At 34.1% G+C, this 26,540-nt stretch overlaps 1 protein-coding gene across 1 annotated transcript; it reads right to left on the minus strand.

Annotated features, from left to right (window-relative positions):
• Window positions 1-1,273: 1,273 nt before the first annotated feature.
• On the minus strand, window positions 1,274-26,540 carry LOC111613070 (GTPase KRas-like). Its single transcript, XM_023354373.1, has 7 exons — window positions 26,491-26,540; window positions 17,377-17,461; window positions 17,211-17,313; window positions 9,927-9,966; window positions 6,802-6,962; window positions 6,658-6,731; window positions 1,274-2,364 (listed from the first exon to the last, which is right to left on the minus strand). Exons 3-6 carry the CDS (start codon window positions 17,307-17,309, stop codon window positions 6,666-6,668), a joined length of 366 nt encoding a protein of 121 aa, XP_023210141.1. The 5' UTR covers window positions 17,310-17,313; window positions 17,377-17,461; window positions 26,491-26,540; the 3' UTR covers window positions 1,274-2,364; window positions 6,658-6,665.

The following is a 26,540-nucleotide window of genomic DNA, read 5'->3' on the forward strand; positions in this document are numbered from 1 at the left end:
TATGGGAATTTTAATAAAATTGTCGTTCTAAAGCGATCTGAAAAGAAACGAATTTTATTAACACGATTAAAAAAAACATTGTACACGTTTTACAATTCTACACGGAATAAAAAAAATCGTACAATTAGAAAAGATGTTACATCGTATAAAATACAAAGGTTAAAACAAAGATGCAACCAAGAAGCATCCTGAGTTTCGGGGCAAAGGAAATTCAACGCTACGGGAGTGAGCTAATTAGAAAGAAACATAATTTGGACAAACGTTTTTTAAATGCGCGGGTTTCTTTTTGTCCGTGCAACAAGCTAAAAAATTTTGCTCAAATCTGTATATTAGGGAATCTCGGATTTTCGCACGCTTCTTGCTTGCTCCACACATTTCAGAGCAACGGTATACTTCCGAGAAACGTCACTCCCACGCGGGCCGTAAACTAACAAAAAACAAGATTCTACCACGCACGGTACACAATAGAATGCTTCAAAATCGGTAAGAGTAATTTAATAAATAAATACCTCTATAAGGCGGCTTATATATATACATTTTAAAATATGACTGGCCAATACGAGACTGTATTCTAGTAGTATTAAAGATAGCTTAATACGTATTATTTAAGAAAGCGGGTGTCGAAACTGCACCCTTACGTGCGGTCAAACTGGCTCTAACGAAAATTCGTTAAAATACAATACGCAATTGTAAACTTTACCTGTTTCAGTTCGAAACGCGTCACCTTACTAAAACCGCGTGTCTTGGAGTTTACAGTTACATTCTACGAAAGAAAAAACATTTTGGGACACTACGTTTAAAAATAGCAAAAATGCTTACGTAACCGACAAAAGTTTCCCGTGTTATGCCGAGCGGTTATCGTAATTACGCTCATCTTATATAAAATCAGGTGTAAACAATGAGCACGACTTGCGTATTCCCGTTGAAAATAGTTAATTCTTATTAGATTTTGATTCGTTAAACGGAACGACCGCCGACGTTCCTAATTTTATGCCGCATTGCATCTTGCGTAACGTAACTGGGCCTAATACTTTTTTTGCCACATTCGTTAACAAAATTATTCTGGCTCCAGTAGTAAAATCTTGTCACCCGATACGAAACGTACAAATTGTAATTCGTCATCGAATTGCGTTTTTTCTGGAAAATGAGATTCCGGAATCGGTTTCTTGCTCTAGATTCCGTACAAATTTCGAGTAACGTTTGCAGACAGTTTCGGACGCTTCGAGCACCCGCGTGCCTTAGTTGCGGAAGAAATGTGCTTATCAATTTTTAAAATTGACAGAGAAGTCGCGAAAAAGTAAAGCTAAAATTCGGAGAGAGACGAGAAGAATCTTCGCAAATTCTCTACATTTAATTGTAAACGCATGCCACAGAAGGGAATAAAACACGAAGTCAAAAGTGAAAAATCCAGAGACTTCGACCGAGAAGGGAATTTAAATAATCTCGAAAACGATTGTAGCGTTTAATCACCCTTCATATTGCGTGACGACGACTTACAAGTACGTTAGAAACGTGCGATGCGACAAATATTTATCGTACATAAACTTTATGTTCGAAATTGCAACGCACGTGGGCAAGAAAAAAAGGTACAGATGTTAATTCCGTTAATTCAAAAAAGATATATATAATTTAATTTTAAGAGAAATAATTAGCAAATTTTATGCCGCCATTTTGCGTGCCTTCGACAATGCCTCGATTTTAGACGCGTCGGCTAGAACTCGCCGCACGACCAAACGCCGAAACATTCAAATTTTCTTCGAAATTACTGCTATTGTACTGTACCTCGACATCAACTCGATTGTTGATAAATACGAGTGGGATCAAATTTACACAATACGGCAATCATCATTAATCTAATTCCCATGCGAAAAACCGAAAGAATACTAATCTGGAAACGACATTTTCCTAGTCGAAATATGAAAGTGTCTCTTCGAATGGAAATGGCGGGCGGAAAACGTGGCAATTTTACCGCTAGTGCCGGAACTCTGCGACTAAACCCAAACGCCGCGATAATTGCGACGGTACCGCGCGAGAAAAATCGTCGCCACGTTCCGAGTCTGCCGGGAAAATTTGGCGTCTTTTTTTAAGCTAGCGTTTAAAGAGGGCCGAAGCGCACGCTTACGTTCGTATATAATAAAAATAAGCAGGTCGATACAGTAAAATTTAAGAATTTATAAGAAAGAATTTACGACGTAGTAAAATAAAACGACGACGACTGCAATCACGATACGTGGGATTTACGGTAAAATAAATCGGTTTACTAAAAAAAATATATGTATAAAGAACACGCTCTGTAAAAATGCAAACACTTCATTTTTTCGAAGACTCGAATATTTCGGTGTAGAAAATTGTAAACGATTGTTTCTGCGGAGGAAAAAAAAATAATTAATATTTTATAAATTTTATCGGGCGCTTTCGCTAGAAAACCGGAAAAGTGCCACTAGAAGTCCGGAGGAGGAGCCGCAGTATAGTAATTTTGAAACGGACTGGCAACATTGTCAGTGCGAAGAACGGATAAAATGGCACCTCTTTCATCGACAGTGTTGCCAGTCGCAGTTAACGCTGCCCGACTCGGAAGTTTCCTGGGTCAAATTACTACTTTTAACGGCACTTTTTCTGTTTTCCGTCGAACGTGCCTTGTAGCTAAAAACAAAAATATTCTTTCGTACATTTATCCATTTCCCTCCCCGTAAAAAATCCAGTTTCACACCACAGACTAAGACGCAATTTTGCAGCGGCTTTTATAAACGAATACAAATTTGGAAACAATTTTTAGAGGGTAGTAAAAAAAATTTGAAGGCAAAATTATTTAGAGTTGTGAACTTTGTAATCTGGTCTTCTCTTACGAGAACGGAGGGTTATTCGAGTCGCGGTAAAAAGCTCAATACCTCGCAAGCTTTTATTGCAATTTTGGTCGCGCCACTAATCGAATTTACAATAAAAACTTGGATTTATGCGACGAATGCAGACACGCAGATTATTTTAATTTCGCCCGTCGATCGATTGAGGAAATAATATCCACTTTATGGACACCGAGGGCCCATCAGTGGCCAAACGGTTCTGTTCCCTGAACACTGGGAGTTCGCGCCTCGCGGGGAAGGGCTGGCCATATGGAGTTTTCCGGGTTTTCTCCATGTCTGTAAAGCGTGAATAGGGGCCTGTTACCCTTAAAAAGACCCCCTGGAAGGCATCCACCATAGGCAGATCGCATTGCCATAACTTAACAAAATGGGCACCGAGAGAGCAGCTTTTAGCAAGCCGATTGTGGATTCGGCCGGGTGACTGGGGCATACTAAAAGCAAATTTTTCAAACAATCGTACACAATCTTCATGCTTCAAAATGAATTTCATTGTGAAGATTTTATGCCATAAGTCTTATGGTCACCACTGATCAAACGCTCGAACGTGTTAAGTTGCTCAAATTTTTCTATTAATGAACAAATCGAAAGGAATAATTATATCAACATAAAATAATTTATGCTCGGCAAAATTTCAGGTATTTCTCTAACGTTTTCAACCTACTTAATATAGGACATCTTCAGGCTTACGATTAAACCGTTCGAAAGGAATATCCAGTTGCCATCTTCTGTTTCGGAGTCGTATAAGTAAAATATTCTCTTGTATAGATTTCTAAGCTAAATGGCATCGTCATCCCGTACAGATACGTCGACGACCACTTAGTAACATTGAACAAAACGTTAACAGAAGCACCCAAGATTTTGAAAACGGTAGATACCCTTCGCTCACACATTAAATTGAAAAATGAAATAACACTTTAAATTACCTCGCTATAACGATAGTTCTTACTGCTGCACAAAAAGAATTTGAAGTTATTTTAATATAAAAGAAAGACGTTTTTGAGTGGTTACACGTACCGTGTTTCCCCGAAAATAAGACAGTATGTACTGTACAGTATTTATTAGCGAGGTTGAGGCCGAAGTTTAAACGCGAAAACGTGTACGTCGGACGTTCAGCGCCGCTTTCCTGTAAGCCTAGAAGTTTGACAATGGTGTTTGGAATGTCGAGTATGATTCAACTAACACCACTGTCAAACTTCTAGGCTTACAGGAAAGCGGCGCTGAACGTCCGACGTACACGTTTTCGCGTTTTTAATTTAAAACTTCGGCCTCAACCTCGGTAATACATTGGCAGGAAAAACTTTTGGGTAATATTGAGAATAAAGACGTAGTATTTCCGTATATTAAAAATTACTTGAAGATATTCGAAACGAACTTAATACAATGCACTAACAAGTCCAGAAGTAGATTTTAAATGAAATTAGTTTAATCCAGAAGTTAGCATAATCTACAAATTTAGTTGCGACAGACAAACCTAACTGTCTTACAGTGACTGTCTAACTACGGCTGGACTAAAAAATAGACTGCCATATAGACGTTGTACAGATAATTCTTGCATACATCTAACAGAGTTCGTATGTGGATACATAAAAACTAAACTTATTGTCAGTTGGTTATGGGAATTAATGGATTTTGATGTCTTGTGGCAGTTTTCTGCAGGTTCTTGTAATGCTAAATGTTTAAATATGTATGATAATTACCAATATCAGTTTTTAAAAAATGTTCAAATCTTCATTTGGTAAATGTGAATGTGTTCAATTGATATTTATGTATCAACTAAAACTTATTGAGATGCGTCTTTACTTAATACTAGCTGTTACCCGTGGCTTCACCCGTGCGGAATTTGCAATTTGATAGAAATAACCTTCCCTACATACTTCACTAAGATTCTCAACATTAGTTGTTACTATAAAAACAAAAAGTCGCATCTAAAATAGTACAGTAGAAGACATTCTTCAGGTTAAGCCTTAATCCTCTCCCTCCGCGGGGGAATTTTGAAAAATCCCTTCTTAGAGTGCATTTTCATGAAGTACCTAACTGTGTACCAAATTTCACCTCTTTAGGTTCCGTGGTTTGCTCTGGGCAATGATGAATCAGTCAGGACGTGTAATTTTATATATCACAAGTTCAGACATGTGCACTGCATATCTCGCCGACCATGCAACTGCGCCACGTGGTTACCTATCTATTGTCTTGGCCCTCGCTACCCGCTGACACCAAAAATATAACGCTTACCTAGATGATATCTTTTAATTTATATGAATGTTAATGGCATAATATACAGGCTATGTGCACCCTGAAGGTCCATTCTAAATATTGGTGAAAGAATTTTCGAAATCGAATGAGTAGTTTTGGAGATTACCTCCTACATCCAAACTTTATACTTCTACACTAATATTATAAAGGGGTAGACTACCGACGAAGGCAAAGTGCCAAAATATATTATCAATCAAATAAAGAATTTCAGCAAAGTTGCGAATAATTTAAAAAGTGATAAAATTATAGGAGACAGACAACTGCATATTCCTTTAGATTTGTTAATTAATAACTCAAACTGTCCTTGTACATATGCTCACCATGCAAGAGGACAAAGTTTAATGCTATCGTACTGCGGATCAGTAAGAAAACTAACCCTAGTCAGTAGGGTCTGTCCTAATCATACTGTAATATTTGATTTATATAATAACACATGTATATTATTTATATATTGACATATTTCAAAATACATGTATGTATAAAACACCCAAATTATGTAAAAAAGGTGATTTGAAGACATTTTAGTCTAGAATAAAAAAAAATTTAAAATAAATACTTCAGAAACCATAAACTTAAAAAATTTGTGTCTTCACTAATGTCTGTTTTTATAGGATAATTTTATAAAAATAATAATTCTTGACACCCGATATGATACAAAATTGTGTCTCTATTAAATTAAATAACTAATTTGTGCTCAACTGTTCCTATCAATCCTTCATAACTGTTCATCAATCCTATGTGTGTTCATTTTTTAAACGCTTTGTCTAATGAAAATTTTAATTCTGTGTGTTATTGAAGACTCTGCCATACACACTTCCTCTAAATACTTTCTATTCAAAATGGATAAATATAAACATTAGTCTCTCTAGATGCTCAATTCAATTTACAAGTTTCTGGCAAGCAGAATATTTGCCACCACATCTAAGACTTGCCACTTTCGATGACTAATAATGTGACATTATGTATCCCATGTCAGAATAATACAGTAGAATCTATCCCGTGTTTGAAGTGTTACGATGTAATTAATTTGCCAATTTATCAGAGTTTATTAGGCTGTTTTGAATATCCCGTCCCAGTGGTCCCACCACCATCCCTTGCTTTACCTGCATGAGCGTACCAGCAAGTCTCACCGACTTCAGCGCAACACCACTATCTACTAGACCTTATGCACCATACCCATAAAGGTCATCTTAGTAGTTATGTGCTATGCACAATAGGTGTAACATGGTTATACCATCCCAGATACTAAGTACTTTGCATTCTATAGGCTCTTTTGAATAGTCAAAAATGCCAGCACTTTAAATAGAAAATGGGTCTTAGAAGCTTTGCCACCATAGCTTGCCGCCAACTGCCAAAAACTTACAAGTAGAATTGAGGCTTAAGAGGAATTTAAAATGCTACAATCTGAGATATGAAATAATGCTTTAAACTACGCATAGTTTAAGGATTATTCCCTATTTGCCAAAATTTATCATCATTTTTAATATAAAAATTAATATTTATTAAATACAACAATAATTTTTTAATGTATCAAAAATATTACCTTAATGCCTATAATATACAGCATCTACATCGACGTTTTTTACTTTTATGATTAGCTTTCAACTTTCGTTCTCTCTGTAAAATAAAACAAATGTTTATTTTTTAATTATAATTAAGACGACTGTAAAGCACTCCAATAGCTTACTTCTTTGCGTATTTCCCTTACTAGGGTGTAAAACGCATCGTCAACTCCCATTCTTGTTTTTGCAGAGGTCTCAATAAATGGTATGCCGTAATTCTTGGCCAGTTCCGCTGCCTGTCTGGTGTTGACAGTTCTTGCCGGCAGATCACATTTATTACCTACCACTATGTGAATGAATGAACACTGTTACACAATTCTTTTTATCTCTATGTACTTACTGTTTTACTTTTTTGTTCCTATATTGTCTACTTGGACCTTGTTGGTTTGCAATTTGAAAAAATTGTAGACCTATAAATTTCCATTGTCATCCACCCATCTTTCCTTACTCTTGAGAACAGAGTTAGATAGATGAAGACGAGATCAGATATGAAAACCTTAGGAGTAGGAGATCAGATTAACTATATATGAACTTCTGATGCAAACCGGAAGATATTTCAATTCAAAACTTTTCCCCCCAAAAACAGTTTAATATATGACCAGCATGACTATTGCTAACAGGAAAAGTATGATGTACAGTGGTAAGACCCTAATTTGAGGTGGTGAACATGTATTTTAAATTAAATAAATTAAAAATACCTCATATGATTAAAAATTGCAGTCAGCATTGTGAAGACGTCACAATAAATAATTGCTCATTTATTATTCGGACTTATTATACTGGTGTAGTTTCTCATTAGCAAACAGAGGAAATCTTAATCAAAAGTCAAAACAGTGTACAGGTGAAAGTAACAATATTTTGTTTTCACTTTTAACTGATTTCCTCTCTGCTAATCAGAAACTACTCCAGTATAATTTATAAGTCCTATTAATAAACAAGTCCAGTAGACAATATAGAAACCGTTATGCATACATTATATATACAGTACAGTAGAGCGTCGTTTATCCGAATCAATTGGGGACTGGGGTTGTTCGGATAACTTATTTTTCGGATAACCAATTATGTACGAAAAAATATATTAATTTATCCCGTGTTGAAATTTTTCTCCGTTGCGTGTCGCTTTGCGTTGAATTTTCGTCAATGTTAAGCCTAACGAAAACTATTGTATCGTTAAAAATTATTTTTTTATTTTGTACAAACAAAATAAATATATTGAAAAATATAAAAACAATAAAAAATTATACTTCAGAAGTTAATTTAGTATCAAAAACGTAAAATATTTGAGTAGCCGAAGACATAGCCAAAGATTACAGCGCCACAGCACTGGCAAAAATTTAAATTTGTCGACTGGAATTCCTTCGGATAACCGACGCTCTACTGTATTTATAAGAGGGAGGTTGCAGCTGAAGTTTTCATCTCTAAAAAGTGAACGTCCAATGTTGAGCACAGCCATCCTGTAAGCCTAGAAGTTTGATGATAGCGTTTGGAACAGCAAACTTCTAGGCTTACAGGATGGTGGCGCTCAACATTCGATGTTCATGTTTTAGAGATGAAACTTCAGCCACAACCTCTCTAATTTGATTTGTTTGTGTTCAGTTACTTTATATTCCCAATTAAAAAAATTTTTTTTGAAATTTCTTAATAATCTGGCATTTAAAAGAATTAAATTATGTTATAAACATTGATTCTTCTGAAACATATTAAATATAACTAATTTTGTATGTTTCAAAGGAAAACCATTAAAACACTGCAATCTTAACAAATCATATGAACTAATGACATGTTTATGAACTAAACACATTATAAATCAATATTTCAATAATTTACTCAAGTTTTTTTCCCCCATCAAATTAAAAATTTTTAGGAAGTTAATTTCTTAGATATATTGAGTTTAAATTTTGTATTTTTGCAAATCTTTCTAAATTACATATCAACATTTGACAAATGAATTGGATTTATTAATCACTCATACTGTATTTGCCCATACTTTCATTCCATCTGTACACAAATTCACATATCGAAGCCATCACTCATTGGTTACAGGACTACAAACTGCTAACATATTTCGTACCATAATAAATTAGTTCTTTATTTGGGATAATCACTTTCTCTCACAAATATAAGCAGTATTTAAATTTGATAGAAGAAACAAGCCCATAAATAGTTTCTGCTGAAGTAAGCAGAGGAATGAATCAAAATATCATTAATGCTGGCTGTAACATCAGTGACCAAAACTGGCATGTGGTTAGCCATCATGTCATTGCATTTTGTTTTCTACAAAATGCAAGAAATAGATTTTGTCATAGCCTAATGTTGTATACAGTTTAATTATAAATACCTCAATAGTTCCTTTGGAGTGGAGACCCATCAAAGTTCACTTCTAATTTAGAAGGATTTTAGCAATTTTTCCAAACACAGTACTTAAATATAATAATAATACATGTGAATTCAATACTTTGATATATATTAACACTGCATATTATGAAAAACATGTAGAATTATTTGATATAGTCTGTAGTAATTTGATGTGACAACGTCATGTTTTTTGCATACGGCAGACTACTGCAAACAGCACGGCCAATCATAAGAGGGGTTGGAAAGATATGAAATGATTTTATTTACACTATGCATGAACAGTTAAATAGACTATAGAATGAGAATTCTTTTAAAACAATATTTACATTGTTTTTCTTAAAAAATATCATAATTTGAATTTACAGGAACTTTAACAAATTGCAAAAAATCCAACAATTTCATTGTACAAAGTATAATTCAATTTTCTACCTTTGTATTTGGAGAATAATTTTGAACAGTTTTGCATTTATTACAAGTTTAACAATACAGTAAAGCATCGATTACCCAAATGTTGATCAATCAAAACATCAATTAACCGAAAGCTTTTCAGTTGGCAAATTTAAATTTTTGCTAGTGCTGTGGTGCTGCAATCTTTGGCTACTCCAATATTATTTTTGTTGGTGTGCGTGTTTTAGCACTGGCGCAATCATGAGAGGGTACTTAAGGATGTGCCAGGATTTGAACAAATTTCAACACAGGATAGATTAACATATTTTTTCATACATAATCGGTTATCCGAAAAATTGATTTTCCGAACAACCCCAATCGATTCAGGTAATCGATGCTCTAGTGTATATAAATTTAATTTTAATGACTTTTCTTAATGTTAAATTTGTAGACAAGCTAACAACAAGCCAATGAAATATATATGAATTTATAAAGAATTTTTACTTACAAACCATTGCAATGTCGTCAGCATCTTTAACTCTCTTAATCTGAAAACAAAAAGTATCTTCATTTAGAAAATTATTCCAAATACAGGTAACCCCCATATAACACGGTAGTTATGTTCCAAAAAATTGCCGTGTTATACAAAACAAAGAACTAATAAGAAAAGGAGGGTTAGGTTCCAAAAATTAAAAAACATGCTAGTATATTTTCATAATTAAGATAAATATCTTCATTAAAATTTTTTAAGTGATACATATTAATATAAATTAAACAATGTTTTCTTTGTCATCACTAAAAACACTATTAATTAATCGAGAGCCTTTTCTTTTTGGGAAGTTATCCTTATCCTCTGAGCATTTTTCTGCATTATCTTCAGATCCATGCTTTACCTTTTGCAAAAAGTATGTAATTTTAGATTGCTTGCTTCTAGTTAAAAGGTCTTTATAAATTTCCTTATATGGTGCTAAGCACTTATGAAGAATAAAGCAAGTATGGAATAAGGGGAAAACATTCAGCAACATCAGAAGCAGAAGCGTCGCGATCTGGCAACATTGAAACAAGTTTCGAGAAGGACCATGTGTATCGACAGAAGGTGAGAAGAGAAAATTTACATACTTAAGTACTAATAGTTTATGAAAATAATAATTTTTGTGAACTATTATTACTTAAGTATGTAAAAATTTATTACATTTCATGTTGTACGAGGGTTTTACCCAATTCTCGAACCGTGTCAGAGTAAATCCGTGCTATAAAAGTACAGTGTTATACGGGGATGGTACCAATTCTCGAACCGTGTTAGAGCGAATCTGTGCTATAGAAGTGCCGTGTTATACGGGGATTACCTGTATCTTCATTTTGGAATTTAATTATTTTTAGTGTGTGTGTGTGTGTGTGTGTTAACTCTCTTTTATTGTTTATTTTTTAATCTTTACATATATGTACTCACTAGATATGGCAAGTAGTCACCTTAAAATTATTGACACACACTGACTGCTGAGTTATTTATAGTTCAAATGATAAACCAAAATTTGAGATTGATTGAAAACTATTTTGGAATGTGCTCTCAATCTATTATTTATCCAATTTTGATAGGAGACAAATTTGATGATTATCATTAATCAAAGTTTTTAAATAATTATTTTCTTTATTTTTGATATAGGAGAAAAGGTATAATTATTTAATTTTTTTGTATGAAAATGATTTATTACTTTTTGTAGATTTTTTTTTGTAAATGTTTATTGAAATTTGTTATTGTGCACAAATTATATGATTTGGCAACTAAAAATTAAAGTAATATAATTTTTTTCATTTGTAAAGATTGATTTAATAAAATAAATTAAATTGATTTTAATAAGTTTACCTAAGTTGTGAGAAATTAATATTTTAAATGTACTCCACGTATTGTACAGAGTGTTGCAAAAAAGTATTCTTCCTGGAAATAGGTGATAGAAATTATAGAGTAACATAATTGCAAATTTGCAATAGTTACCAAAATATTCAAGCCTGAAGTTTTGCCAAATGAGGCTACTATAGGATGGACTGCCATTATACAGATCTACCAATTATTGACCTACAACTGAAAATTGGAGCCAGTGAGTGGTGTTGGTGTAAAATGGTCACATATGATCTTGGCAGTATTGATTGTAATTTATTGAATAAAATTCAACAATTTTAAACTGTATGTAGTAATTAGTAAAAACGTTTTTCAAAGTAATTAATTTTCAACTTCTGCAAAGATTCTCTGGAAAGACAGATTGAAAAGCAATCACAAAAAGCTTGTCATTGAGGTTATTTCCCCCTCTAAACTGGCAACACTGGGATTTTAAAGTAAGTCATTTTTGTTGTAACTTTAACCTGAAATATTTGATAACTATTGCAAATTTGCAAATATATTATTCTACACTTTTTGCTTAACCCAATGAGTTCTATCATCCACTTCCAAGAACAACACTTTTTCAACATCCTGTATTTGACATTTCCTTCATGTTGAATAATTTTCTACTTGTCAAAGTTAATATCATTTCACATCAATCATAAATTTAGATACATTTAGAATCCAATTATAATTTCTTTTCAATTACATTTACCTTGTAATAACTGAAAAGAAATTATACAGTCAAACCTGTCTATAACAGAACCTGCATATAGCAAAAACCTGTCATTAACAGAAAATTTCTTAAGTCCCTTGAAATTTTTTCAAAAAGTAATGTAAATTAACATGTATATAGCAGAACCTGTCCAACACAAATGAAAAGGAAAATTGGTATCTTTATCCAATTTAACACAAACCTAACAAGAAGTTTACAAGCCTAGCAACCATAAAAATGTCAAAAAATACACACTCAATACAGAATAGCAAAATACAACTGCATTACAGTAATTTTGTCAGGGTTTGAACAGAAAACTGTGTATTTTTATTAACAGAGGTTTTTACTTAACATAAATGTGTGATTTAATTATAAATTGTGAAATTTAACATATTATTCTGGATGTGAGATTGTATTCTTTGTTTTGAAGCTTATTTTAAACTTTTCTTAAAGGATATCACACTATACAAACAGTAAAAAATACTCTTACTTTGTATGGAGAAGATGTTTCTAAACTCAATGTGTCAGCTGTGGTTTTGAAAGTTTTGTTCAGGAAATTTTGAACTACAGTAGAGCATCGATTATCCAACCCCTGATCAACTGTCACATCGGTTAACCGACCGTTCTAGCCCGCAAATTCAAATGTCCACTAATGATGTGGCACTACAATATTTGGTTATGTCTTGGCTACTTTAATATTATTTTTACGTGTTTTAGCTGGCAACACTGACTCGACCATGAAAGGGGGCCAGTATTTAAATGAGGCTTAACTTTCTAATTTTTAATGATACAATAGCGACGATTATTATTTAAATAATTTTTTGTTAAACATCGATAAAAATTCAACGCAAAGTAGGTTAATAGCGATATACTAATATACTAATTACATGGGATATACTAATATACTATACTAATAATATATTTTTTCATTTTTTTCAGTTATCCGACCAACCCCAGTCCCCAATTGAGTTGGATAATCAATGCTCTACTGTAAAAGATATAAAACGTATGGGCCCCCAAAAGCTGTCAAAAAGAAATTGTTAAAGATTAGCAAATAACCTGTGAATTTATAACAAATCTTAGTGTGTCACAGATATGTATTGTTGAAACATTATATCCACTTGAAATAGTTGCAAAACATGCTGATGGTCATGTTGCGCACAGAGTTTGTTATTTTATCATAAATGAAAAAAAAAAACAAACTGAAATTGAATATAATTTTGTCTGAAAAAGGTAAGCAGCTCTAAGGTTTTATTTTATTTTTATATTGGTTACTCATTTTTATTTTAGAAAACTTTTTTATGGATGAATAAAAAAATTAAAGTTAAAATAAAAATATTTGTTATTAACTGAAAATTTGTTCTAGTGGATGGTGATTGTTTGATCGAGTACTGAGGTACCACTATATTTAATTAATGCGATTTTGATATATGCTGTAACATCAGCAAATTCATTAATCACATTAATTGAAGGATACCTTTAGTAAGTAACTTGTATATAGCAGAAACCTTTCTACTATGGAAGAGTTGGTTGGTCCTTGGGGTTCTGTTATAGACAGGTTTGACTGTGATTGGAATTCTTTATATCTATAGCTAAAAAGTTACAGTGGAACCCTGTTTATCCAATAATAAAACAATCTCCATATCAAAGATAGACATATGGAAAACCTATAAATGCAAAAAAAATCAATATCCTAATTACATTCTTGCCTGAGTTTGTTTCCTATGAATCAGCACATGATGTTCATTGATATGCATTCTGAGGGAGTGTTCTTTGAATTTACTTAAATCATTGATATGCATTCTGAGGGAGTGTTCTTTGAATTTACTTAAAAGGTTCAACAGAATATTAAGATTTTCAATTTTAAAAATTGCTACTTTCCTGTTGAATACAAATGCTGTGCTTCTCATGGCAGTCAACATGTTAATAGAGAGGTTGAGGCACAAGTTCAAATGTTAAATGTGTACGGGTAGCAGAAGTACACGTTACACGTTTCAAGTCCAAGTAAAAATCGTTGAGGCACATGTTCATAACATCATGTGACTCAGTGAACATCGCGCATTGACTCACGGGAAATAAGTTGAAAAAATGGCGAAAGCAAAATAAATCATAATTTTAACCCCAAACACAAAAAATGAAGACATTTAAGCCGATCGTGTATTCACCAAGCTACACGTAACAAACGCCATTATCGACAGTCCAGAACTGCCAGATGGCGGCACTCACCCATTACCCGTACACGTTTTGGGCTAAATACGTGCGCCTCAACCTCTCTAATAAGTTTATTGTTTGTAACCTCTCTAGTTATTCACTGAACACACTAAAGCCGCTATTGTTTCACTGCATTTCATTCATCTTCAAACATTTGTGAAATAAACACTGCGAAATGATGTCTAAAGAAAAGAAAGTGGTTGTTATGTTGGGAAAGGACTATAGAAACTGTATTATTTATGTTGTTAACGATTTTTCTGGATTATCCGGATTTTAGTCATCTGAATCAGACCCAGTCCCATTTGACTCCGATAATTTGGGTCCACTGTACATTTTAAAATTTTAATAATCTAAACAAAGTTCTCATCTTTAATCTCTTAACTAATATGCTACAATAAATGAAAAAAATGTTGTTAAGATACAAAGACTATCTATAAATCTACAAAGTAACTTCTATTTTCAAGTAGCAATTTGAGTAGAAGACATAATGGTATCACTTTTGCATGGAATTTAGAATAATTCTGTAGGCATCTAACACCGGTAGAATGAAATTCATATCATTGTTACTTGCTCAACAATGGCCATTCAAAATGTGTGCTGCAATTGACAATCCTGCCAATTGTGATGTAAGTTATAAAATTTCTCTTAGCCCAAAGCTGCAGAGCATCCATCATCAACTTTGCAAAGTTTATGGAGATGAGTGAGAATGGCGTGAGATAATGATGCCATATGTTAAAATGAAATCAGACCAATGTCCACAATGAAGAGAAAAAGAGTTCAGTGATTGTGATAACAGATGAACTGGTTGAGAAGATTGATGAAAAGATTCAAGAGAACACACTGATTCATAATTTCAGAGATTTCTGGTGTGTTTCCATGAATCTTACAGTTCTTCATGAAGCAATCACTGAAACATTAAGCTACCAGAACTTTGGTACCAGGTGGGTGTTTAAACTGCTTTTAGAAGAGCACAAGTAACAATGTTTAGAGTCAGCATTGACTTTCCTTGAATGTTATGGTGATGCTTTTCTGGATCAATCATTAAGGGTGATGAGATTTGTGTCTTGAACATAAATGCAGAAAAGAAGGAAAAAAAAAAAAACAATGGTGATACTCACTCACCAAAAACTAAAGAAGCATTGGCAAATTTTGTCTGCCAGGAAAGTTGTGGTACATCTTTTGGGACAAGAGGAGTGCTGTTATTGGAATTTATGAAACAAGACAACAATTCAGAAGTTTATTTGACACATTAAAGAAGTTGAGGAAGACCATTCAGAACAAATGTCGTGGCATTTGAGCCCTGGGATGGTTTATCTACATAACAATAACTTCTGGCATACTGCCCTGCTTGTCCAAATTCTGCTACAATAATTCAATTGGGAATTGCTTAATCTCTCTCAACACAGCCTAGCATTTACAAACTTTTCACACAATGAAAAAATAGTTTGCATTGCAACGCTTTGACAATGACAAGAGTTGCAATGCAGTGTTAGGATATGGCTTCAATTAAAGGTAAGAGAATCACATAAAGATGAAACAAAAAACTTGTTAATTTCTATGACAAGTTCCTCAATTTAGCTGAAGATTATGTTGTAAAACAATCAAAAGGTTATAGTTTTCAACTGTATAATCAATTTTATTTTTAACTGTATTGATGTTATTTCAATAAACAAATGGAAGTTACTTTTCAGATAGCCTTTGTATAATGATTGAATTTCTATAAAACGTTTCTTTTCATGTAAAAATTTTTCAAAATATAATAAGGACAACATACATTTATTTGAAAAATAAATTTTATTGGATTGTTCGGAAAGTAATTTTGTTTTTTTTTACCACTAGACGGATTAGTTGTATTTTCCCCACCATTTTCGTTCTAAACTGTATTATCATTATATATTTTGACAGCTAGCATTTTAAACCTTATTTGTAAAAAATTTTGTTTGATTTTGTGCAATTGTTTATTTTTTGTGTCCCATCAAATATGGAAGATCGAAAGCAGAATTTTCAGCATATTTTGCTTTTTTATTACCTAAAAGGTTAGAATACTGTTCAAGTATGGAGTATGGAGCGTGTATGGAGATGTATTGACAGAACTGGTTTACAAAATTTTATTCTGGCAATTTCAATATTGAAGATGAACCACGTTCTGAATGGCCAGTTGAAGCCAATGAAAACAAAATAAAGGTACTGATTGAAGCAAACTGCCGAATAACGATACCTGAAATCACTAAGAGATTAAATTTGTCAAATTGAACTGTTTATGATTAGTTGAAACAAATTGGTTTCGTTTCAAAGCTTGATATATGGGTTCCACATGTTCTTAAAGAGAGATGCTCTCTTTGGTGGGATTTTAAGGAAATTATTTTTGGAGCTTTTTCCAGACAATTTAACAATTGATTCGGAAGTGTACTGCCATCGAGTAAACAAATTGAGTAATATCATCAAACAGAAAAAGTGGCCAGAATTGATCAACAAAACAGGTGTAGTGTTTTACCACGATAATGTCAAATTTCACACAAGTTTGGTAACTCATCAGAAACTGTTATAACTTACATGGGACCTGCTATCACACCAACCATATTTGCCAGATTGAGAACACTCAGATTAATACTTGTTCCGATCTATACACATTTTTTTTAACTGTAAGACATTTACTTGAAATGACAATGTCAAAAATCACTTGGATCAGTTTTTTGTAAGTAATGATCAAAACTTTTATGAATGTGAAATCATGCTACTACCAGAAATGATGACAACATGTACTTGACCAAAATGGTCGATATATAATTCAACAAATTATTTATTTATTATGAAAGTATTGTGTTTTTTTCCATGGAATGAAGACTAAATTACTTTCCGAAAAACCCAAAATAATTTAAATACTTGTTTGTGTGTCATTAAATATATAACGAAGATTCATGTAATAAAATCAGTTATTTAGAACTGTAAAAAACTGCATAAGTATTAGTAAAAATAATATATAAATTCACCTGTTCTCTATATAAACTGATATCTTCAAAAGACTTGGTGTTATTCACTGCAAATACTAAAAGAAAGCCTTCTCCAGTTCTCATATACTGATCTCTCATTGCACTAAGTTAATTATAATTATTTTAATATTCAATCTTTCAACTGCAATTAATTATAAATTCTTACCTATATTCCTCTTGTCCAGCAGTATCCAATATATCAAGTAAACAAGTCTCTCCATCTATAACAACTTGTTTTCTATAGGAATCCTCTATATAAAATAACAAATTCAGATATGAAATAAAATTTACATTTATTCATATGTTTAACTTAATTTACAAAACTTTACATAAAATTTATTCTGCAAAATGTATTTTCACATCTCAATACTAACAGTAATAATAACAACTTTCCCATGGTCACACCTGGTTGTGGTGGGAGACCATGTATTTTTACTGATTCGTAGGACAATGCAGGCTGGAGCACAAGCTCCTGGTAGGGACACTCATGCCAGTAAGGTGTATGGGGAGAAAAGAAGCTAAGTAACCACAACCACATTCTGTAGAGATATTTATCATGGTAGTAACCAGATCAAAGAGTAAAACTGGCTCAGACGTCACCTGGATTAACAAGTTCTGTGTTCATGGGTTAGGCAGAGGCTCACGTTAAAAAAATAGGCCACAGCCTCCCTTGGTTACCGGTGGTAAAAGCAGCACCGGCCTAAGCATGACTACTGCAATGCCCTCAATAGATGTGAGGAATCAACCTAGCCTTGGTGTTTCTGTGGCAATACATCTACAGACCCAAAGGCTGGAAAATCATGCCAACGGATGAAATGGACAATAGAAATGAACAAGTTTATCATCCATACTTACTACACCATCACAAAACTCTAAAACAGTGTACAGATAAAAACTACACCACAGATTCACACATACATACAAAAAAGACATCAGCTGTACACAAGGTGTTTAGCCAGCAGAAAAGAGGGTAAGGGAAAGGGGGAAAGGAGGAGGAAGAGGAGATAGACAGTAGAGAAAGGTAGGATCCCAATGAACAGCATACATATGGCTACAGTACCATCTATTGGGTTGTTTGGAAAGTAATTTCATTTTTTTTACCACTAGACGGATTAGTCGTATTTTCCCCACCATTTTCATTCTAAACTGTATTATCATTATATATTTTGACAGCTAGCATTTTAAACCTTATTTGTAAAAAATTTTGGTTGATTTTGTGTAATTGTTTATTTTTTGTGTCCCATCAAATATGGAAGATCAAAAGCAGCATTTCGGCATATTTTGCTCTTTTATTGCTGAAAAGGTAAAAATGCTGTTCAAGCGAGAAAAAATTGTGATGTGTATGGAGATGTATTGACAGAACGACAGTGCCAAAACTGGTTTACAAAATTTTGTTCTGGCAATTTCAATATTGCCAGAACAAAATTGAAGATGAACCACGTTCTGAATGGCCAGTTGAAGCCAATGAAAACAAAATAAAGGTACTGATTGAAGCAAACTGCCGAATAACGATACATGAAATCACTAAGAGATTAAATTTGTCAAATTGAACTGCTTATGATTAGTTGAAACAAATTGGTTTCGTTTCAAAGCTTGATATATCGGTTCCACATGTTCTTAAAGAGAGATGCTCTCTTTAGTGGGATTTTAAGGAAATTATTTTTGGAGCTTTTTCCAGACAATTTAACAATTGATTCGGAAGTGTACTGCCATCGAGTGAACAAACTGAGTAATATCATCAAACAGAAAAGGCAGCCTGAATTGATCAACAAAACAGGTGTAGTGTTTTACCACAATAATGTCAAATTTAACACAAGTTTGGTAATTTGTCATAAACTGTTATAACTCGGATGTGCTATCACACCAACCATATTTGCCAGATTGAGAAAACTCAGATTATTACTTGTTTCAATCTATACACATTTTTTTTTTAACTGTAAGACATTTACTTGAAATGACAATGTCAAAAATCACTTGGATCAGTTTTTTGTAAGCAACAATCAAAACGTTTATGAATGTGAAATCATGCTACTACCAAAAACGATGACAACAGGTATTTGACGAAAATGTTTGATATATAAATCAAAAAAATATTTATTTATTATAAAAATATTGTGTTTTTTTAACGAAAAAAAAAAACAAAATTAATTTCCAAACAACCCAATATGTTTGATGTTAATGTGCAGTTTTTAGGCTGTAAGGCTGTAGTCCCACAAAGGGTCTGAAAGAAAACCTGAGTGTAGTGAACACCAATGCAACTGTTTAATGTGAATTAAGCTCATATAAATAGCTAAAGTTTACATCTGTGCTAATGAGCAGTATGAACCTAGACAAAAGCATGTGTTGTGAAGCTCGCGGCCTATGTTGGAGTAAATTACAAAAGTGGCATCCACATCGTCACCCATCTTGGAACTGTCAGTGTCCTAAACATGGAATGATCATCTGGATCTTCAAAATAAACGTCAGGGGCAAGCTGATGGGAGGGGTGGTAACTAAGTCAGGAGGGTATTTTTATCAATGTTGAATTTTTTGATATCATTGATCAAGGTCAAACAGCGTGGGGAAATCTTACCTACTCTAATCATTTTGTCGACATCTGAGTCGCTATAATCTCGTCAGGGTAAAGTGACAAGATTTTCCTGCCAAATAATGCATTTAATTTCTAAGCTGATAGGGGGTCAATCCTGACATTACCAAAAGGGCACTAGTGGGTGCAGTCCTTTAAGCCTTACAAATGCAGAGAGCTGCAAACCTTTGAACAGATAACAGTTTTTTACAATTATGGACTTTGGCAGCCACGTGGCCCCAGACCTGAACGGCATAAAGGAGTGCTGGCTGAATTGCACCCCTGTAAATAAGCTTAGTAGCATTAGGGCCAAGGTTCCATGTGTTCCTAACATTACTAATGAGGGCTTGGCCGTGTTTTTAGCTTTGTCCGTGATGTATTTTATGTGGGGTGTAAAATTAAGTCGCTCATCAAGAATAATGCCTAAATATTTCATTTCCATTGTTTGATTTATTCTGTGAGCACCTATTTGAAGGGTAAGCTTCCTGACAAGTGGCGCATTCCTACCAACTATCATGGTTTCGCATTTGTCTGTGTTAATGGGTTGCCTATGCTTAATACTCCTTTGGTGAATGTTATTGAGAAAGTCATTGCATATGCCCTGTAAGTTCTCACTGTTCCTGTGTGAAGCTAGGATAATTGTGTCGTCCGCATAGCCCTGTATGCAGCAGCCAGGAGGTAGGGTGTCATTTAAGTCCAGAATAGAGTTATAGGCAATGTTCCAGAGACCAGGGCCAGACCTGGATCCCTGAGGACAGCCTCGAGATATGACTATGCTATTTCATGTTATATAAACACCTGCATTCCTGTTGCTAAGATAGGATTAAAATAGTTTGTAAAGATTTTGAGGGCAGTGATGAGCATGTAATGTGCGCAGCATAGATTCACACAACAATATCCTCACCTCATTGTCACTGAACAAAGGGTTGTTGATCAAAAAAGAACAATTATACACAACTACCTTATTCCACAAACAACACTTGAACTTATCAAACAACAGGTTGCTGATCAAATATATCAACTGACAAACATTTAACATTAATGAAGATCATGTTAACCTGTCAGCATAATCCAGCAACAACCATTGATAATAGCACACATACAACAACTACAACTAATGATACTACAGGCACTTCCTCATCCATCACTGATAATGTAGACATAGAATTAGTTAATACGCTCTTACTTATATTTCAGGAAACACTCACTAAATATACAGGCACAAATCCCACACAAAGACCACGAATATCAAAAATCAACACGTCAAAGGTAGTAGGAAAAACACTAATTTATGTAAACACTCACTTACTACCAAACTACATTTATTCAATTTCTACACTCTCAGACATTCATACATTAGTTTATGATGGGGCAGTCACAGTAATAACACATCATGGACTGAAAATACAATCGCAGACAAACACACACAAAACACAATTCTATCACAAGCCTGCCTGGCAGAGAAGAATAGAAACATAAATAAATGACATTAGACAGCAATTAGGCAGGCTGACACAATACACTAAAAACAACATAACACCCAAATTAAAGAAACAACTCAAAAACATTTTCAAGAAAATCAAAACACACACAAAACATGAACATCACAACACACACATTACAGAATACATCGATACACTAAAACAAAAACTCGCAGCCAAAGCACGTAGACTCAAACGATACAAAACATGTACACTACGAAAACAACAAAATAAATTATTCACAAACAATGAAAAACTTTTCTACAGACAAATCAGTACCAAAACAAACACTGATACACAGCACAGTGGCACACCAACAGAAGAAGAACTCACAACTTATTGGTCTTCTCTTTGGTCCAATGCTGTTACACACAATGCTGATGCAGGCTGGATCGAGGAGGAGAACAGAAACTTGCACAACATACCAACTATGCCCTGTGCTGAAATAAACGTACACGACATTCGCTACGCTGTTAACAGAACACACAACTGGAAGACACCTGGTGTAGACAACATTCACAATTTCTGGTACAAAAAGTTTACATCACTGCACCAGGAACTAGCTAAACATCTAACACACATCATCATCAATCCACAAGACATGCCAAAATTTCTTACTCAGGGCATCACCTACATGAAACCTAAAAACAACAAAACCACAGACCCCACACAATACAGACCAATTACATGTCTTCCAACACTCTACAAATTATTGACATCCTGTATCACAAACAAAATATACAAACATGTTGAAGAACACGACATTCTTACAGAACAACAAAAAGGTTGCCGTAGAAATCACAGGGGATGCAAAGAACAGTTACTCATAGATTCATAGACTCATAGAACAGTTACTCATAGATAGATTCAGTCATTCTACGACAAGCACACAAACAACACAGAAACATACACATGGCATATATAGACTACAGAAAAGCATTCGACAGTGTTCCACACAGTTGGCTGCTACATATTCTACACATGTACAAAATACATCCATCGTTCATTGCATTCTTCGAAAACACTATGCAGCACTGGAGAACAACACTGCATCTCAGGGTTAGTAACACTTCCATACAAACAAACCAAATATTCATTAGGCAAAGAATTTTTCAAGGAAATTCTTTGACTCCTCTCTGGTTCTGCTTAGTCCTAAACCCATTATCCAACATTTTAAACAACATGCAATATGGCTACAATATCAGACATGAAAAAACAACACAGTTTATGTTGTTGCATCTCATGTACAAGGACGACATAAAACTATGCATCCACACAAAAACAAGTTCATCAACTCCTACAAGTCACACATTCCTACACCAAGGACATGCAAATGGAGTTTTGCCTAGACAAATGCAAAATACTTCTTTCTTCAGGACTCCTGTTTCTATGTGAAGATTTTGCACTTGGAAATGAAGACATTATTGAATCCATGGAAGAGGGTGAATTTTACAAATATCTAGGATTCCAACAGGCCAAACTAACAGAACATACACAAATAAAGCAAAGATTAATTAAAGAATATCACAGTAGGTTAAACACTATTCTCAGAACACAGTTAAATGCAAAACACAGTTAAAGCAATAAACACACGTTGTCCCAGTACTCACTCATTCTTTTGGAGTTATACATTAGACTCATACAAATCTTCAGCAACTCCAAAGGAAAACAAGAACAACACTTACTAAGCATAAATAAGATCATCCTAAATCCGCCATAGAAAGATTAACCCTTTCATGTAAAGATGGAGGATGCGGCCTGATCAACATAGTTAACCTTTACTACGAACAAATACAGACACTGCAAGAGTTTTTCTACAAAAACAAGAAACATCACAGTTACATAAAGCAGTAACTGTAGCAGACTCAAATAATGCACCATTAAATTTACATTCACAACATATGGACACAACACAATATACAAAAAAGCATAGACACCATTAAGCAATCGTGGGTTCAAAAGGCACTCCATGGCAGGCATCCCTATGACCTGGCCAGGATTTTGTTGACAAAACTGCATCAAATAGCCAGTTAGCTCAGAGATGCCTCTTTGGGGAGACAGAAGGATTTATGATTGCCATACAAGATCAGGTCATAAATACTAAAAACTACAGAAAACACACACTCAAAAATACAATACAGTAGAGTGTCGTTTATCCGAATCAATTGGGGACTGAGGTCGTTCAGTTAACTTATTTTTCGGATAACCGATTATGTACGAAAAAATATATTAACCTATCCCATGTTGAAATTTTTCTCTGTCGCGTGTCGCTTCGCGTTGAATTTTCGTCGATGTTAAGCCTAATGTAAACTTTTTAAAATAATAATCGTGGCTATTGTATCGTTAAAAATTATTTCTTTATTTTTTACAAACAAAATATAAAAACCAAAAAAAAATATACTTTAGAAGTTGATCTAGTATCAAAAACGTTCGATTCAGCACCATACAGAGTCATCAGAAAAACACCACACAAAAGTGCCAGTGCTGCCAGCTAAAACACACCAACAAAAAAAAATATTGGAGTAGCTCAAGATATAGCCAAAGATTGCAGCACCACAGCACTAGCGAAAGTTAAAATTTGCTGACTGGAATCCTTTCGGATAAACGATGCTATACTGTACTCACAAATGACACATGCAGAAAATATCACGTCATGCCAGAAACTATACAACACATCACTTCTGGTTGCAATCTCCTGGCACAGACAGATTATTTACATAGACATAATCAAATAGCAAAGACCAAGAGCTTGCAAACAAACACAAATTATTAGACATCCATGAACCATACTACAAATAAATTCCACAGACAGTACAGTAATACCTCGACTTACACGATTTTCAAATCTCATCGATTCCTCATTTGTTTGAGCGCCACGCAACTCTTGATTACTCACTCCCCCCACACTATTGTTCGGCTTACATGTTTGGACGTGTCACGCGGAATCGACACATAGCTACAATTTATTTTGTATTATTTATTTCTGTGTTTGTTATATCTACGGAGACTGGAGATTCTACTATGTCATCTAAACAAAGTAGAACTGGATTTTGATTCTTCTGCATCAAACAAGAAAAGAAAAACTTTATCTTTGGAATGTAAAGTTAACATTATTAAAGACTTCAATACAAAAACGAAAATTTGTGAATTGGCAAAGAAGTTTGATCTACCGGAATCGACAGTCAGAACAATTATAAAAGATAAAGAAAAAATTCTCTAAGCTGTAAAAAATGCTCAATCTTTAAATTCAAGCATCATTCATAAACATTATGGTATTATCCCTGAGATGGAAACAATGTTAAAATTATGGTGTGATAATCAAATAAATGTGAGAAATAATAATAATATAATTTATTATACATATGCATTATCTAAGATTTTATTAAACATTTTTTTTCTAAATTATTGTTTTCTTTAATCTCCGGCTCCAATTAAAAATTATTTGTATAATTTTTTATTGGATATTGTAAGTTGTTGAATAATTTCGCATATAAATACATTTGTATGTATTTATATGTGAAATTATACCCCGACTTACGCAAATTTGACTTATGCGATTATCGCTCAGTCCCACCTATCACGTACAAGGTCTGTTCAAAAAGTATCGGACCTTTGGTCGGCAAAAATAAATTTATTGAATTTGAGGTACAAAACCCTAATCCCCTTCAAAGTAGTCTCCTTGGTAATATATACACTTCTCCCAGCATTCCTGCCATTGCTGAAAGCACTGCTGGAACGCATTTTCTGGAATGGCCATCAGCCGGTCCATCGCATTTCGCACGATGTCTTCTCTCGACTAAATTCGTGTTCCATTTAGCAGCATTTTCAGCTTGGGAAATAGCCAAAAGTCACACGGAGCCATGTGGGGAGATTACGGAGCGTGACGAACCACAGGAGTGTTGTGTTTGGCGACGAAAGCCTGAATCAGATGCGCAGAATGGGCGGATGCGTTATCACGATGGAGCTGCCAAGTTTTGATCGACCACAGATCCGGTCGTTTGCGTCGCACTGTATCGGAAAGACGACGAAGGACCTCCTGGTAGTACTCCTTTGCGATGGTTTGGCCTTGTGGTGCGTACTCACGACACACCACCCCACGAGAGTCGAAAAAACTGTCAACATGACCTTTGATATTGCTGCAGACCTGCCGCGCTTTTTTTTGGCCTCGAGGATCGTCCCCGAAAGCCTGCTGAATCTTGCGAATGATTTACACTCGGGTATCGCCAAGGTTTTTGGCAAAATTTGATGTAATACCGCTGCTCGCGTTGTTCAGTCATTTTTCAGCTTAGTGGAATCCGACGAGAGCGCTCTACATGACCTCACTCATAGGCCGATTGCCAACGACTGACGCTTCCTGCAGGCGGGAAAAAATTCAGAGATGTGCATGACTGTCTCCTCCACAACTCCACCAAAGGCGGCCTCTCGCGCATCATTGGTTTACGCGGAAAAATATAAGGTCCGATACTTTTTGAACAGACCTTGTAAGTTTGGGGTATTACTGTATTGGAAAACAACACGCACAAAATGCACTATGACAGAGAGATAATCACAGATAAAACAATTTACCATAACAGACCAGACATCACACTCATCGACAAACACAATAAAATCACATAAGTTATAAACATATCCATTCCAAACACTCACAATATACAAAACAAATGCACTGAGAAAATCAACAAGTACACAGACCTCGCTCAGGAAATAAGGCATCTATGCAGGATGGATAAGGTGCTTATTGTTCTCTCCTCCACTGGTATCATACCACACACATTACACAAAAGCCTGGGCACATTACAATTGAACAGAAATGCATACATCACAGTACAGAAGGCCACTGTACTGAATACATGTCATATTGCTAGGAAATTCCTGAATACACACATACACACTTCTTTACTTTCTGTTTTGTTATAATAAGACATTATATACTTAATTTACTTCAATTTAGTTCATCAAGTTTTTAGTTAATAGCTATTATTTATAATTCACTAAATTTAAAAAATTATAAAGATTATGATTTTGAAAATGTTTTAATCTTTTTCACTATTTTCTGTTAAGGTATAATTAACAATTGCTATTTAAAATAATTCTATTGCTTCCAAGTGTGATTTTTATAGCAACTAACTTTTGTATAAATTGAAAGTAAATTTCAAAAACTATATATTTTTGAATTTTTTACTACATAGTTAACATTTCCATTACTCAAAGTAACATAATATATGTAACTTACCAATTGTTGGATCATACTCATCCACAAAACTAGAAAAAAATAAATAAAAA

This window comes from Centruroides sculpturatus, unplaced genomic scaffold, assembly GCF_000671375.1.
Source record: "Centruroides sculpturatus isolate CEXI.00-Female unplaced genomic scaffold, Cexi_2.0 scaffold1626, whole genome shotgun sequence".
Taxonomy (NCBI): domain Eukaryota; kingdom Metazoa; phylum Arthropoda; class Arachnida; order Scorpiones; family Buthidae; genus Centruroides; species Centruroides sculpturatus.